Here is a 16,806-nt window from a genome sequence, read left to right as displayed (position 1 = left end):
TCATTTTTAAGACATTTATAATTTATAGTTTATAATTGTCATTAAGTACCGGTATACTACGAAACAATTTTTGTTTTATACAATCTTAACTAAATTAGACTGATTCGATATGTCTAATATTACAGGTCTTCCAAAATAATAAAATGAGGATTTAACCTTATTGAAGGAACAAGTTAATGGTATTTTAAAATTTTATTAATTTTGATTCAAACCCGTCCCGCCATATAACTCTACCCCGCCATATAATTTTGTCCCGTAATATAACCCGTCATGTGTTAGTTTAAAATTTTGATATGTTCAAATATTTATAATATTATAAAAAAATTTATTGACTTTGAATATATAAATTATAATAATTATTTTGAAAACAAATTATACGGATTTTTTGAATTCCGATTGTTAGTAGTATTAAAAATTTCTTTAAATTTGTTGGTATGAATATTTGTTTGGGAGATTTTGTGTTGATAATATAGGACAATAAATTGTAAGTGATTTTGAATTGAAAATCTTAATTTAAATAGAGTATAAATGATCATTGTCTAGATATTAAGAAAGATTGTCTCCAGATTTTTGGTAAAAAATTAGATTTACATATATTAAATTAAATAAACAAATCTTGAGAATTAATGTCAGTGGCATTACATTGTAAATAAGTGTCAACTCCAGAATTTATTTCAAAAATGTCTCCGAAAATGTATATATAGATATAAAAAAACAGGATTTTACGACTTCACTCTTTAATTAGTTTAATTAGCAAACTGTGACATAATCTTTAATCATAGTTACCTACTCATCCACCTAGACCACCAAGAATGAGAGAAGGAGTTTCATTACTGATTCTTGTCCAAGATATGATGAATGAAACTAGGACAGACTGGGATATTACGAAGATAAATGAATGGGTAGAACCGGAGGATATAACCAGCATTCAGAAATTAAGAATCTGTTCTACGGCTGAGCAAGACTTACTGGGCTGGCACTATACAAAGGATGGACTCTATACCGTCAAATCTGCTTATTGGCTTGCTACGCATCTCCATGACAACCAAAGACCTCAACCACCCCCTGGGAATGTAGAGCTGAAACAACTTCTCTGGAAAACAAAAACGGCACCGAAATTGCAACACTTTTGTTGGAAACTCCTTTCCAATGCTCTCCCAACCGGTGAGAATCTTCGATATAGACACATTGTGAATGATGCAAAATGTAAGAGATGTTGCAGGGAGAATGAGACCACCAATCATTTGTTCTTTGGGTGTGTGTATGCACAAGCAATGTGGAGAGGCTCTGGTTTACCAAACCCAATTGTTTTTGATCCTGCAGCCAATTGGGAAGACAAAATCAAAGCCATTTTCCAGTTCAACACATCAATTCAAACTCCACACCTAAAACAGCTACCTCTTTGGATCCTTTGGAGAATTTGGAAAAGTCGGAATTCTCTGGTTTTTCAAAGGCACCACATTCATTGGAAGACTAACCTAAGTTATGCGATAAGAGATACCAAAGATTGGCACGATGCAGAATCTATTTCTCTCAATGGTACAGGCCATCATCATCCAAGCGCAAGCAATCCTCAACCTCGTCATTGGACAAAACCTCCTATGGGGTTTGTAAAATGTAATTATGATGGCACTTATACTAGAGACTCTGCATCTAAAGCAGGATGGGTTATTCGGGATGATCATGGCTTATTTCTTGGAGCGGGACAAGCAGCTGGCAGAACCACAAACAATGTTATCGAAAGCGAATTTCAAGCTCTAATTATTGCAATGCAAAATTGCTGGAGTCGGGGCTACAGAAGATTATGTTTTGAAGGTGATAACAAGGAAGTTACAGCAGTTCTCAATGGTAAGAAATCGAATTTTGATGCTTTCAACTGGATCAGAGAAATTCAGTCATGGAAGAAGAGATTTGAAGAATGCAAATTTCTTTGGACAAACAGAGACAACAATAAGGCAGCGGACATACTTGCAAAGAAGAGATTACCACCAGAGTCTCAATTTTGTTTTTATTCATCTGTTCCTTTTGTAATATCAACCAGCTTGAATTGTGTGTGACAATGCTCTTTCAAATTAATAAAAGTTGACGTTAAAAAAAAAAATAAATACGAAAAATTAAGACGTTACGTGAAATCAGGAGAGAATATTTAGTTATCTTTATATAAAGATGTTGACATTATTTAAAACCCAGTTGTTCCCTATAAAACCATCTGCAACAATCTATCTTCTTCTTCGTTACTAATATCATCAAATACTCTTCTGATTCTTGTGGTTCTTCAAATTATTTCTTCTTCTTTTTGTATCAATTCACACACAACTACACTTTTATCAAAACTCTTCACTTCCCATCTCTATTTTTTTGTTCTTGAACAATTTTTTTATTTTGAATTTTACCAATGGAGATTCTTATAAATTTGTTCAAAACTTGTAAAATATCTGTAAAAATTTATAACGTCCATTGTTTTAAGTGTCATCACAAGCCCATTGACTAAATGACAAGCCCATTGACTAAATTTGATAGTTCATGAAAAAAGGATTTTGAAAACCGTCTCTCTCGCCGGTAACAAAAAAAAAAAATGCAGAGGTGTTTCCGTCATCATCCATCTCTCCGGTGATCGAAGCTGTTCTTGTTCGTCTCCAATTTTGCTTTTAGGTTTCCCGATTTAGTAATTTCTCTAAGGTTGGTCTCGAATCTTGTTCTTCTCCAATCAAAGCTGGTTTTGTATATATTGCTCCAATTTTATAGATCTATAGCTGATTGTTTTGGTAGAGAGATTGCTTCTTGTTCGTCTCCGTAATCTGATGATATAGATTTGGTAGAGATTGCTTCTTGTTAATCTAAAGATCTAGAGGATTGCTTTGGTAGAGATTGTTTCTTGTTCGTCTCTTGCTTGATCTTATCTTTAGGGTTTCTTGATTCAGTAACATTTGTTCTTAACTCGATCGTCTCCTTAAACTGATGATTTGGATTTAGATTTTTCCAGTTATACCAAATTTGATGTTCGTCAATTGTTCCTACGTTGCTTAAGATCTTATCTCTGCTTCAAACTTTTTCCAGTTTTGGTGAGGAGATGTGCCAATTGTTCTTAGGTTACTTAGTTTAGAATTGGTATTCTCTCTTCTCTGCATAAAACCTTATCTCTCTGTTTCAATTTGTTTTGTAGATCATCAGCTTTTTTCCATTGAAGATGGTCTATCGATGCGTAAAATGTAATAACTTCTATCTCATCGAAAACGACTTTGTTTACGAAATCAAATGTGGAAAATGCAAATTGCAAACCTGTGGAAAGGTATTGGATTGCAACATTAGTATCTTCTTCTTGTTGATGTTCTGTGTTAGCTCATTGTTGTAATGTTAACTTGTTTATTTCCCCACATTGCAGTGCTTAAGACGTCCTTATTACCCGGCATTGTGTCATGAGTTTGAGAGATGGGCTTTTCGACATCAAGAAAGAACCACTTCTATAAGACAGCGTTTTATACAATATGGTCCTCACTGGAATCAGCTGAATTTGGTAACTTGTTAACCTTAATTACATATATATTCTTATCGATTTTGTATTATATCTCTAACTTATAAATCCGTTTCTTTCTACATGACTACATAGGCACTTGTTTTCTTGAACAATGTGCAAACTGCTTATGAACAATTGTCTCCAGAGTCTTATCAGCGTTTCCACAAACGCCTCATTCTTCCTTTTAATCAGGTTCAAGTTTTAGCAAATTCATTCTTAACCTATTGATGCTACTCTCTTCAACTGTTTCTTAAACTGTTTATGGATTGTTTGCAGATGCGGCAAATTATTGATTTTGACCGTTGGTTTCGTCTCCATGCTGCCTTCAACCCCGTTGTAGAGGTTGCTCTTGCTAACGAGTATAATGTTCTCCAAACGCGAATGTGTGCTTTCTTTTACATAATTCCTCCACCCGGATTGGCTGCTAATGTTTGGAAGCTAAGGATACGAACAATCGATCGGATTAGTATCAATCTTGGTGTGGCGGTTGCCATTAAACTTCATCTTTACCTGAACAAATTTATGGTTCCAAAGTAAAAGTTTTCTCTTTTGCGAGAGATAGACTACAAAAAAGGCTAAATACTTGGACATCAAAATTCTTGTCCAAAGGCGGCAAAGAAGTTCTTATTAAGTCTGTAGCTCCAGCTCTTCCGACATATGTTATGTCGTGTTTTCTTCTCCCGAAGGCTATTCGCTCTATACTAAGTAGTGTCATTGCGAACTTTTGGTGGAAAACCAATGATAACAGTAATGATATCCATTGGATAGCATGGGATAAACTTTGCTCCCCATATTCCGATGGAGGACTTGGCTTTAGGACGCTTGAAGAATTTAATCTAGCTTTACTAGCTAAGGAACTATGGCACCTTATTAGATTCCCAAACTCTCTTCTGAGTAGGGTTCTGAGGGTCGCTACTTTCGCTTTAGCGATCACTTACATATAGGAACTTCTAACCGGCCTTCTTACGGTTGGAGAAGCATCATGGCTGCTAAACCCCTCCTGGTTTCTGGATTACGGAGGACCGTAGGTTCCGGTATGCTTACCAAAGTGTGGGAAGATCCCTGGATTCCCACAATCCCTGCAAGACCTGCAAAGAGTATTCTTGACATTAGAGATCCTCATCTCTATGTCAACGACCTAATCAACCAAACAACAAAGATGTGGAAACTGGATCGTCTTCAAGCTTTGATTGACCCCGCGGATATTCCACTCATTCTAGGAATTCGTCCTAGTCGTACTTATTTGAGTGATGGTTTCAGTTGGTCTCATACCAAGTCAGGATACTGGGCCGCGCGAGATTTATCTCGTCCTACTTGTGACCCCTCTTTTCAGGGACCGGGTGTTTCGGCACTTCAGGCACAAGTATGGAAGCTTAAAACTACGCGAAAGCTTATGCATTTTGCGTGACAATGTATCTCGGGTTGTCTAGCCACGTGTCAAAGACTAGCATACCGACATATTGGCAATGAGAAAGGATGCCCTCGTTGCGGAGGGCCTGAAGAATCCATAAACCATCTTCTCTTTGACTGTCCGCCCTCGAGACAGATTTGGGCATTGTCACCTATCCCCACTTCTGGGCACATTTTCCCTAGAAATTCCCTCTTCTATAATTTTGATTTTCTTTTCTGGCGTGGAAAAGAATTCGGAATAGAAGAGGATGTTCTTGAACTTTTTCCATGGATTTTATGGTATATCTGGAAAAATCGGAATAGATTTTTGTTCGAAAATTTCAAAGAACCTCCTCAGGAGACTTTAGCCTTGGCAATCCAAGAGGCGAATGCTTGGAAACTAGCAAATTTTAAAGAAAGATTTCCTGAAGAATCCCCTCTCCTCCCGGTACCGGCTCAACCTTCTCCTCTTATGTCCTCGGAATGTCATTTTGATGTTTCCTGGCATATGGAAGATTCTTTAAGTGGGCACGGATGGGTCTTAGTTGAACAAGACAAAGTATGTCATCTAGTGCTAAGGAGTGCTCGTAGAAGTCTATCACCGCTCCACGCGGAAGTTGACTCCTTACTTTGGGCAATGGAATGCATGATCTCGATTGGCGATACCACTGGTGCTTTTGCCTCTGATTGCTAAGATATGATATATCTCCTGGAAAATCAAGATGAGTGGCCAACCTTCGCAGCGGAACTGGCCTCTTTTCGGTCTCTTATCTGTTTTTTCCCATCATTTAGGATTAGATTTATTCTTCGGATTTTTAATAGTCGAGCAGATTGTTTATTTAAAAAAGCTCGGGTAAGCACATCGGTTCCTGATTGGCTCTCCCTAGCGGAGAGTCTCTTTCCAATTTCTTAATATAAATGGTGTTTGAGGAAAAAAAAAATGTGGCCAGCTCTTCTTTATCAATCTAGCGTGGTTTGTAAATTTCTTTTAATTTAGTTTAGTGCCGTTGATTAAATGTAAGCGGTTGATTAAAGGTTGATTTAATCTAAAACAAAACATATTTAATCATACACATTTATATAATTTCAGTTACAATTTAGTACTTAAAAGTTGATTAATGTGTATGATTAAATATGTTGTATTTATACTTTATTTGGAGACAAATATTATTATTTTTGATTTGTTTTTAAAATAATTGGTAAGTGAACCAATCATGGGAAAATGAAACCTTACTTTTATATGTATGATTATCACATATATATACCACAAGCTACATATGTGAAAGCAGCCAAATTCAGTAATTTTGTCGATATTATTTGGACAAAACTAAAATTCAACTGATTATTGATTACTGATTACTGATTACATTCATCAACTTTACAATACGAGATGACATGTAGCTTCTGGTACTCATGATGAAGTAAGTACTCATTTAATATATCAAAAACAAAATCATGAAATAATAACTTTCTTTTACCGACCAAAATAAAGAAATCTTCCGATTGGGGTTTAAATAAGTGGGCTTAGGATTAGTTATTTGAGTCAGTCCGCGATTTGGGCTTAAGGCCCATAAAGGAAGAGAATCCCAACTGCAAAATCAAAAGCGATTTGGCGGTTGCGATTGGGGTATTAATTTAATATATTGTAGTTGTGGAGATATGAAAAAACTATTTTTCCCACAAACTCGCATAAAACAAATCCACGTGGATGCCACGTAATTGACATTAAGGTCGTAGGCATGATTTTGCACAAAACATAAAGTGTATGTATGAAATTCAAATGTTTCATTAGTGGAGGTATGTTTTAGCACAACTGTATAGTTTAGGTATAAATTTAACATAATGTAATTGTGGAGGTATGAAAAAGCGATTTCCCGTTGCGATTGCATGTTTTCTTCCAAACAGAGCTATAACAGTAGTAACAAACAATTTGGAAAGAGAAAGGAGTTTGAGAGCTACAAGTTGAAGAAATCGACTAGAGAGAGAGAGAGAGATCTGGTTTTGATTCTTCTTCGTCTTCTTCCTCAACCTCTAGGAGACTCGTGTAGGTACGTACGTACGTAGCTTTGAAACTCTTCTTGCGTAACCTGAAATCTTGTAGATTCCTCTTGAGAGTGAAGAATTCTCGAGTGAAGAAATCTCGTCGCTTGTTTCTCTCGTTTTCTTTCTTCTGTACTGATTTCAACGCAAAGAACAAGCGATAAGATCAAGATCTTACCTGAATCAATCACTACAGAGAGCTATTTTGCTTTTGATTACGATTTTAGACTCAAACTTGTATTTGATTTGTTGTTGTCCTTGTTGATTCGTTCACTTTGCAGAATTTTGCTTCGTTGCATTGAGTTTAGCTTAGGATTGGCTTTTAATAGAGTTTCTATTTGAGTGAAATTGTCAAATAGAATTGATGTCTAGTAAGTGTTTGATGAAATTCCTCTGAGAGTGTGTATTAAGCTTTCGTCTTCAAGATTGGTAGATTTGATAAAGATTGTTTTTGGTTTTTCAAGAATCTGATACGAATAATCTAGGTCAAAAACACTGAAGAATCTGATTGTTTAATTACTTGTGGTTGTAGAAAAAATGTCACAGAACCAGAATGTTTCAGATATGGCAACTGATATCGAGTCAGCAGCAGTATTCATTGCCGAAAACGGAGTTGAGTTTGAGAAGAAGATCATGGACTCGTTTCCAGGTTTCAGCTTTTTGATGAGCTCTGATCCTAATCACGGAATTTACCAGAAGAAGCTTATGGAATACAGAAATTGAGCTCACAAGAATGATTTTGATATAAGTAGCACTACCAAAATCATTCAGCCACCTCCAGGTAGTATCAAAACTCTTATTGAGAGAACGGCGCTTTTCGTTGCCAAAGGTTTGAAGGCTGAGGAAATGATGATGGAATGTAACGTATATAATCCAAGTTACAACTTTATGAGAAGATCGGATCCTTTTCACGCATTTTACAAGCAGAAGCTTAACGAATACCGTTCTCAAGTGGGTGATGATGATGCTACTGATTCAGAAGTTGATGATGCTGCAGAACAACCCCGTACTCGGCCTCAATTCATAGAACTGCCTGATTTTCTACTGTTTTGTAATCCTCCAGGGATGTCTCTCAAGGAGCTTGATACTATTAAGCTCACAGCACACTTTGTCTCGTGGTATGGGGCTGCTTTTTGGTTGGGTTTGGCAAAAAGAAAGATACCTGAGCTTCAGTTTATGGATCCAGATGATAGCAGGTTCAAATGTTTCAGTGAGTTTGTTGGTGCGTATTCAAAAGTGTTAAAGCCCCCCGCTGGTTTGAAACAAGAGCTGAGAAATAGTGCTGCTTATACTGCCACCATTATTGATGCTTTTCTCCAACGTCTTAAATGGGATCCTGTCCAGCACTATGAATGGCTTCAGAGAGGAGTGAAGGCTATGCTTGATTGGCATGCTTCTGTGACCAAAGATCTGACTAACAAGGACCAGAATCCACAAATGCAGCAGTCTCCTCCCAGAATCCACAAATGCAGCAGAATAGTGCTGCTTATACTGCCACCATTATTGATGCTTTTAGTACATGTTTAAAACTCTCTCTCATCTCTACAGTGACTTTAGTTTGTGTTGGGATACTCGTGGTCATGGACTCATGGTTTAGTTCTTTTTTAATTAGTGCACAGTCTGGTTTCTCTTCCAAGGTTTTTAATAGTTTTAACAACTGATTGATTTGATAAACAGATTTGACTTGTAAAATAAATTACCAAATAAATTACGGCTATGTAATTAGCTAAATGAGAACTTGACTTCAGCATCTGGTGGTTAGGCTTGTGGTAGATCCGAAGAAAAAATTCCACCTCGTCTAGATTTACCGGAGAACCTTTCTTTCCTTTAGTGGTAAAAGTCTCAAACCTTGCTGCAACATATTTGCGATCAAGAAAGAAGAGGTTCCTTTTTTTTTTGTTCTTATTACGGATTTAGGATTTTAGTTAAGACATAAGTTAGTGGAACTTTTAGCAACATCTTGGTATTAATATTTCGGTATAATTTTTAGATAAGTTAAATTTTTAGATACATTCTAAATTTTGGGCTAAATTTAAAAATGGTATTTCTAGAATCATGATCACATATAGTACCGGAATATAAAATTATGAGGTTATAACAAATGTTTTTGCATTTTATTAAGTGAATTTTTTTATCACTATATATATTTTTTTTAATTATTAAAAGTCTTGATATTGAAGGCAAATATCAAACACACCATATTTTATGGTTTTTGAAGGTACCATCAAAATCCCAAAATTACAGAAACACCACAAATTTTTAGTTTATTAATACTGTTTAAAATTTTAGGAAAGGGAACCTAAACTATTTAGTGACCCTATTAATATATACTATCTATTAATATATACATATAATTTATAAATTTTGTTGTATTTTTGATATTTTTATAAAGGACAAGTTGTATTTTCGGAACTATTTTTTTGTTGTGATATTTTGGAGTATTTCTTTATACTAATCCATAAATCTAAAGACTCTTTAAAAACAAATATGCGTGACTCTGTCAGCATTTAAATGATAGTTTTGATTAAAAACAAAAAATTTGAAATGATAATTGAGATCATACTTGTTGACAGAAAAAGTATCATTTTAGATACTTTTCGAGACGCTATTTATACTAGTATTTTTGCAACACTTTAGTGACGGGTGGGTAAAAATGCTTCCGGATATATCGGATACCCGATCCGTTTTTAAAATTCCTTCACAAAATATTTGTTGGATCGGGCTATATTTAACCCAACTCATACACCTGCTCATACACCTGATATTTCATATTTAATAATTTAGATATTTAGAAGATTTGATTAAGATTTATAATTATGATTCTTCTATCATCTTTGTTTGATTTGTTTTTAGTTGTTTTGAATCATCATATAATACATAAAGTAAAAAAAAAAAATCAATTTTTTCTGCATATACTGTGATTCGAAATTTAAAAAAACGGACATATATTATCCAATTGACGAAAATGTGTGTTCAACGTTCTACATCGATTAAAATATTTAGACAATGATTCAGAATCATATCATAAATAAGAACATTAATAAAATAAATGAGTTTTTTGGCCGGACGGGTTTGGCGGGACGGGTTTTTGAATCAACAATAATAAAAAGATTAAACTATAATTAATCTGCCGCTTCACTAAATCCTTTTTTTTAATACCACAAATATTAGACATATTAAATCAGTCTCATTTAGAAAAGATTGTATAAAACCAAAAATTGTCCCGTGGTATAATGTCCTGTGGTCTTAGAGGATAATATGATTTATAAACTTTTATATATAATAAATAATCATTAAATTTTTAAATAAAAAACAAATCACGAGACGTGTTAAGAAATTACGGAACGGGTTATATTTCGGAAAGGATTTATATGGCGGACAAATTTGAATCAATATTTATATACCGCTTTAATACGGGTTAAATCCTCAGCTTATTAATAATTGTCTCGTGGACTCATGGTATATCGTTACTTAATAACAATTGTAAACTATAATATAAATAAATATGTTATAGGAGATACAATTTACAAAATATTTTTATATTAACTTTAAAATTAAATCATCCCGCGGTACACCGCGGATTAAAATCTAGTTTTATCATTATTCGGCTGCTGGTTTCAGATGTCGCAACTTGCAATATGAAAGTAATAATGTTCTTTAAAGATTCACCGGTATAAAAACTCTAAATACACATTGATGTACATATTGACAACTATATATAAATACGTATATTTATAGAAAAAGAAACACATCTGCTTGAATTTTTGGAAGACAAAAGACCTTTGACAAAATTAGTTCAAGACAATCAATCATCATCGCTGTCGTGATCGTTGCCTTATCATATTCACTTCCAATTTTCTAAGGCAAAGATCTTCGTTTATTCAGGACAGCTGCCTTATTTATTTTAATATTTTTTTGTGAAACTCCTTTTTAGCCTAATTTTAGAATAAAATAGTAATGGCCAATGGCCATATGTATCTTACTTTTTTATTTACATGGTTAATTGGTTATATGGCAACAATCTGTTAGTGTTTAGACAAATCTTTTACGTATCTTTAGTTGTCATGTTTTCGTCATGCATAAAAGTGTTCCTCAATTATTGCAGGCTCACTTATCTTTATTTTAAAGTCGATTAACGACACATAATCTATATGTAAACGAATCATCAACATAATAATATTGTGTTTATTACGTGAAACCGAGAGGCGAGAGACTCCAATTGAAGTTTTAGTTAGTACTACTGTTTACCCTCTTTTCTTAATAGTTTGCTTATTATTAATCTGGTATCATGTATATTATTCATAAATCTATATATACATTTTTGGATGTCTTTTAGCAAATAAATCCTGGAGTTGGACCTTATTTACGGATGAATGCCATTGGCATTAATTATTTAAATTTGAAAAATATTAATTAAAGATATTACCAATACGATTTCGAAAATCATAAATTCATATCTTCCTTAATTTTCTGAGTCATTAATGTGATAATCTTTAGGAAATATTTCTCTGTAAAAAAAAAAAATCCACATTAATGAAGGCATTAAAATCGACACTAACAATTAAATTATTTAGATGTTCAATTATTTTAAGATTCTTATATCTTATTTGATATATTTTTTTTAATATCTCATTCTTTAATTACTGCGTTTAGAATTTATTGGTTGTTACCTATTTTTTGGTGAAATTTATTGGTTGTTACTTAATAAGTAATTATGGTGCGTTTATTTTAGTTAATATCTAATTTAAAGGATTTGTTTTCTTTTATTATTAATAAATGAATAACATGTATCTATATATACATTTTTGGATGACTTTTAGCAAATAAATCCTGGAGTTGGAATGTATTTACAAAGAATGCCATTGGCATTTATTATTTACTTTTACAAAATTTAAATAAAAGATATGAACCAAACAAAATCTTGCCTAATTTGTTTTTAAAAATCTCTACACAATCTTTCCATATATCTTCAAAAAACTTTTATAGCAAATATTTATATTAACATTTTGCATAGTAATAAAAATACTAATTTATAATAATCAAAATATTCACATAGAAAAATTATATACACATACAAGAAAAAAACTATATATGTCATCATTTAAGCCGTTGCTTTATTTAAATAAAATAAAAACACAAAAACCTGAAATCATATATTTTATATGATAAATTTAAAATATATATTAGTAATATAAATTTAAAATCATTCAAAGAACGGTATACCACGGGTGAGATCCTAAAATTATTGGATTTTATTACATTAATAATTTATTTTCTTGGATTTTATGACACTAATAATTTAGCTAATGGGATAATATAGACGGGTTTATATGGAATGACGGGTTTGGGTCGATATTAATAACGGTATATTAAGGATGAAATCCTAAAATTAACAATCAAAATACAATTATACAATCTTAAACACAAAACAAAAGAAACAATATTAACAAAACAAATACAACTTAAAATTTTTAGTTATTAAAAAACCGACCCACGGTATACTTCGGAGTCAAATATTCAAAATTTTAAAATCAACCATACATCGTTACTTAAAAAAAATGTATGTTTTCGTATCTATACTTTAAAAATTGAAACCTAAACAATAGTAATCATACACTAGATAATACATAGATAGATATCTACATTTAAAAATACAAATTAATATGATATATCTTCAGTTAAACTTTAAAAAATAACATTATATTTTTTTAAAAAATATAGCCACGCGGTGTACCGCGGGTTAAATTCTAGTCTATATATACATTTTTGAATGACTTTTAGCAAATAAATCCTGGAGTTGGACCTTATTTACGGATGAATGCCATTGGCATTAATTATTTAAATTTGAAAAATATTACTTAAAGATATTACCAATACGATTTCGAGAATCATAAATTCATATCTTCCTTAATTTTCTGAGTCATTAATGTGATAATCTTTAGGAAATATTTCTCTGTAAAAAAAAAAAATCCACATTAATGAAGGCATTAAAATCGACACTAACAATTAAATTATTTAGATGTTCAATTATTTTAAGATTCTTATATCTTATTTGATATTTTTTTTTAATATCTCATTCTTTAATTACTGCGTTTAGAATTTATTGGTTGTTACCTATTTTTTGGTGAAATTTATTGGTTGTTACTTAATAAGTAATTATGGTGCGTTTATTTTAGTTAATATCTAATTTAAAGGATTTGTTTTCTTTTATTATTAATAAATGAATAACATGTATAGAAATAAAAGATTTTTTTTGCGACTCCATAATAAAAATATTAAACTCTTATTTTCTACATTTCTTACACATAATATCCTCTTATTCAATAACAAAAAATATATATTACATATTTTTAAAAATATTTATAATATTTAAATTATATAAAAAATTTGTAATATTAATATTATTTCAACTCTATACAAATTTAATATATATGTATATATATCTTATGGGAACCATTTAAAAGAAATTTTTAAATTGACTTGAATTATATAGCTTTTAAATAAAAGTATTATTAAAAAGAAAAATAACTAAATAATGTTTAATTTCACGGGACGGGTAATATGATGGGACGGGTTTGGATTGATATTTATAAAAGATCGTATACCACGGGTGAAATCCTAAAATTAACAATCAAAATAATCTATCAAACAAATTACATTTTGATTTTTTTAAGAAAATATAGCCCCGCGGTGTACCGCGGATTAAAATCTAGTTTCCTTACATTTGAAAGTGATCACAAAAAATTAATCTAGTCTTACCCAATTAAACTGCCTTCCATAAAAGTTATCCTACATCAGATTAATAAACTGTTTTAATATGGATGTTACGATCCATAATGATGTATCAGTGATTGGTAAAAGCAAGTTTTGGAAATATGATGTATTTTGAATATTTGATCTGGGGATCAATCATCAATGGAGCACCAGATCCACTTATAAACACGTTTAGTTAAGCATGATTTACGAGCGACAAAGAAGCCTACAATTAAAGAGATTCAATCATCTCTACGACGAAAATATGTATCGGTACAAGAAAAGAAGCGACGAATTGATGCAAAAGCACAAATATAATAAATATCAAACAATATTGGTGTTTCATCCCAGAGATATTAGCCAAAGACGACTATATCGTCAAATAGGGATTGATTGTAGAAAAAGAAAATAACTTTTTTAAAATCTGTTTTTTTTTTTTGGTAGGCCCATTTTTAAATCTGTTAGTGAGTAATGCTATCGTTTAGAAATCATCATGTAATTAATCTCATTTATTATCGTTTCATAGTTTTAACTAAAGGTTTCCATGCAAATCCAAAAACTAATCTTGGGGTCCAGGGAAACCATGTTAAATTGCTCAAATCCCGGTGGCCAATGCTATACGAACCCAGGTGGCGGGAAGTACCTCTCTTTACCACTGGACCAAGGCGACTTTGTTAATTAATTATGCTTTTGTCTGTTCTTTTTTTAGTTTATATATCTTTGTTCTATTTTGGATTTGGATTTACCAACTCTTTTATTGGATTTAATATCAGTGAATGATTTAGAGGTTAAAAAAAATTGTTTGCTTTAAAAAATTTTCCTTTTCATCATCAGTTTGTATTAATTAGTTCAATAGTAATTTTAGGTACTGTTTTGTTAGCCTAGACCATAAACCGATCTTTTACTGAGTTCATCATATTTGGTCGTGAAAATGGCAAAATCAAATTCGGAAATGAAAAGATCGGAGTTGAATTGAATTTTTTTTTCCTTATATATTATTACCATAAAGACAATTTTTGTTTTGAGTTACATAACATATGAACAATAATAAGCATATAATTATTAATCCGTGAAAACATGGTCAATATAACCTACCTTTCAACGTTTATCCAGGAAACGGCAAACGGGTAAAGACAAAAATGAGATGATGGAATTGTTTTAAAATTAAAGCCTTCGTCATTATTCTTATAGAAGTAGAATGCATAACCCAAAACTTAGAGAAGAAGAGATTGCCTCTTCAATTATATACTAGTTTCATTAATTAAATTGCTACATTTTTATGTCACATTAATTTAATAATATATATCATATATAGTCTTTAAAATATATATATATATATATATATATATATATATATATATCATAGTAAACTAAGGAAATAATTTTGAATGTCAATTCCGGTCTATCGTATACGGGAAAACGGTCTATTTCCCCACGAGATGTATCGCATCATAACAGATAGAGCCCAATCTTTAACCTGGGTTTATATGTCTCTGAAACCATAGATTGAAGCCTAAATCTCCCTAAATCCATAGTTTTCTCCTAATTACCCATAAATATTAGTTTTGCTCGGTTAGTGTTTACCAAACCAAGATGAACCAACTAAAAACGAAATTAAACCAATTTCAATCCAATAACAACTAATTGAACATGACCCGACCAAACCCACCCAACCCAACTTTCTTCTTCACCCGATTTGTTTTCTTCATCTTCTTCCCTCATCTGTTTTTTTCTTTCTTTCTTTTTGAATTCATTATCTTCAATCTCTTGAGTTTTGATGTGACTTGAAGAGTATAAATCTAATAACCTTTGAAACTAGATTATATTTTTCATGATTTTTCAAATCAAATCCTCAAAAAGACGAATCATTTACATATTGAAATCAAAATTCCCAAATTGAAATCTATACCTCTTTCCATATATCAAATTGAGAGAGCATCTGTTTCATTACCCATTCTGAAATCAAATCAACCAAATTAGGCTTAAATTAAACACATATAATTGATGAATTTATGCTCCTGTCTCATTCTTAGATCACGTTTTGCTTTCCGATCTCTCCAATGGATTAAATATCCAATTATATCCAAATAAATAGATATGTTGTTTGTTCAGGAAAATGTTTCGATTGTGGATCATTGGCTCGTAAACGGGACGCATTATGCAAAGACAAGGTAAAAACTCCGAAGATTTGTTGTAAAAAGCGAGAGAAGATGATAATTATCTTGTAATGTTTGTTACTTTATAATTATACAACTTTTTGCAGTGAAGAGTGGCTCAAAAGAATGGACAAGGAGATAGTTGCAATAAAAGAGATAATGGAAGTGACATATGGGAAAGAAGAAGCAGTGAAGTGGATGGTTTACTGGAGAACCTTCTTCATCGCGGTAGCTGAGCTTTTCGGGTACAACAATGGAGAAGAGTGGATGGTTGCACACTTCCTCTTCAAGAAGAAATGATGATTTCTTTATTTTCTTCTATTTTTCAATAAAGAACTGAAACATGAATATATAGAACTGAAGAAGAGAAGCAGAGGGAATTACTGAGAGACAGTCTCTGTACTTTTTCCACTCGGCAACACACTCTTCTTTATCCCATTGCCCTTTAACAAACTTCTCCGAGTACCCATCGGTTACTCAACAAACTTCTCTGAGTACCCATAGTTAATCAACACTAGGATCAGACTCCAAAATCAACACTAGGATCCGCCAAACCCCAAAATCACCCCTAGGCAATTTCTCTCTAGGGTTCTTTCTTTCGATTTGGGGATTTTTGATTTTAGGGTTTTGATTTGGGGATTTCGGTTTTAGAGAGTAAATCGGGTCGTAATTGGGCAGAACTCTGGTTTAATCGGGTTATAATAAGGTTTAGTTGGTTCGTTAATCGTTTTTGAATACAGTAAACAGATTCAACCCAGCTCTGTGTGGTATTAGTTCTCGAACTTTCGATTCGGGGACATTTAGGTGTTGAACTTTCGATTCGGGGGGAAATAGGAATAGAACTTCCATTTTAAAGATATTGGGACCGGGGTCAAAGATTGGGCTTTATCTGTTATGATGCGATACTTCTCGGGGGGAAATATACCGTTTTCTCATCGTATACCTAAAAAGGAT

The 16,806-nt window shown here is 32.4% G+C and overlaps 3 protein-coding genes across 3 annotated transcripts; all 3 read left to right on the top strand.

The window, feature by feature from the left end:
* The first annotated feature begins 2,598 nt into the window (after positions 1 to 2,598).
* Positions 2,599 to 4,191, top strand: LOC110226957. The gene is made up of 5 exons (XM_021019986.1): positions 2,599 to 2,679; positions 3,164 to 3,289; positions 3,383 to 3,514; positions 3,608 to 3,706; positions 3,791 to 4,191. Exons 2-5 carry the CDS (start codon positions 3,188 to 3,190, stop codon positions 4,049 to 4,051), a joined length of 594 nt encoding a protein of 197 aa, XP_020875645.1. The 5' UTR covers positions 2,599 to 2,679; positions 3,164 to 3,187; the 3' UTR covers positions 4,052 to 4,191.
* A 2,426-nt stretch (positions 4,192 to 6,617) lies between these two features.
* On the top strand, positions 6,618 to 8,652 carry LOC9306299 (probable splicing factor 3A subunit 1). Its single transcript, XM_021016524.1, has 2 exons — positions 6,618 to 6,951; positions 7,476 to 8,652. The coding sequence occupies exon 2, from the start codon at positions 7,790 to 7,792 to the stop codon at positions 8,468 to 8,470; it is 681 nt and encodes a 226-aa protein (XP_020872183.1). The 5' UTR covers positions 6,618 to 6,951; positions 7,476 to 7,789; the 3' UTR covers positions 8,471 to 8,652.
* Positions 8,653 to 15,115: 6,463 nt separating this feature from the next.
* On the top strand, positions 15,116 to 16,587 carry LOC9306298 ((S)-coclaurine N-methyltransferase). Its single transcript, XM_002870181.2, has 2 exons — positions 15,116 to 15,867; positions 15,960 to 16,587. The coding sequence occupies exons 1-2, from the start codon at positions 15,794 to 15,796 to the stop codon at positions 16,150 to 16,152; spliced, it is 267 nt and encodes an 88-aa protein (XP_002870227.1). The 5' UTR covers positions 15,116 to 15,793; the 3' UTR covers positions 16,153 to 16,587.
* Positions 16,588 to 16,806: the final 219 nt, after the last annotated feature.

The sequence above is a fragment of the Arabidopsis lyrata genome (assembly GCF_000004255.2).
Source record: "Arabidopsis lyrata subsp. lyrata unplaced genomic scaffold ARALYscaffold_7, whole genome shotgun sequence".
Taxonomy (NCBI): Eukaryota; Viridiplantae; Streptophyta; class Magnoliopsida; order Brassicales; family Brassicaceae; genus Arabidopsis; species Arabidopsis lyrata.
The sequence above is the reverse complement of the archived record's forward strand: the minus strand, read 5'-3'. Positions and strand labels throughout refer to the sequence as shown.

Excerpts from the sequence above, each read along its gene's own strand:
- LOC110226957 (XM_021019986.1), top strand. The coding sequence starts at position 3,188 with ATGGTCTATCGATGCGTAAAATGTAATAACTTCTATCTCATCGAAAAC. Across the intron at positions 3,290-3,382 it reads AATTGCAAACCTGTGGAAAG|TGCTTAAGACGTCCTTATTA; the intron begins GTATTGGATTGC and ends CCCACATTGCAG. Across the intron at positions 3,707-3,790 it reads TCATTCTTCCTTTTAATCAG|ATGCGGCAAATTATTGATTT; the intron begins GTTCAAGTTTTA and ends GATTGTTTGCAG.
- LOC9306299 (XM_021016524.1), top strand. The coding sequence starts at position 7,790 with ATGATGATGGAATGTAACGTATATAATCCAAGTTACAACTTTATGAGA.
- LOC9306298 (XM_002870181.2), top strand. The coding sequence starts at position 15,794 with ATGTTGTTTGTTCAGGAAAATGTTTCGATTGTGGATCATTGGCTCGTA. Across the intron at positions 15,868-15,959 it reads ACGCATTATGCAAAGACAAG|TGAAGAGTGGCTCAAAAGAA; the intron begins GTAAAAACTCCG and ends AACTTTTTGCAG.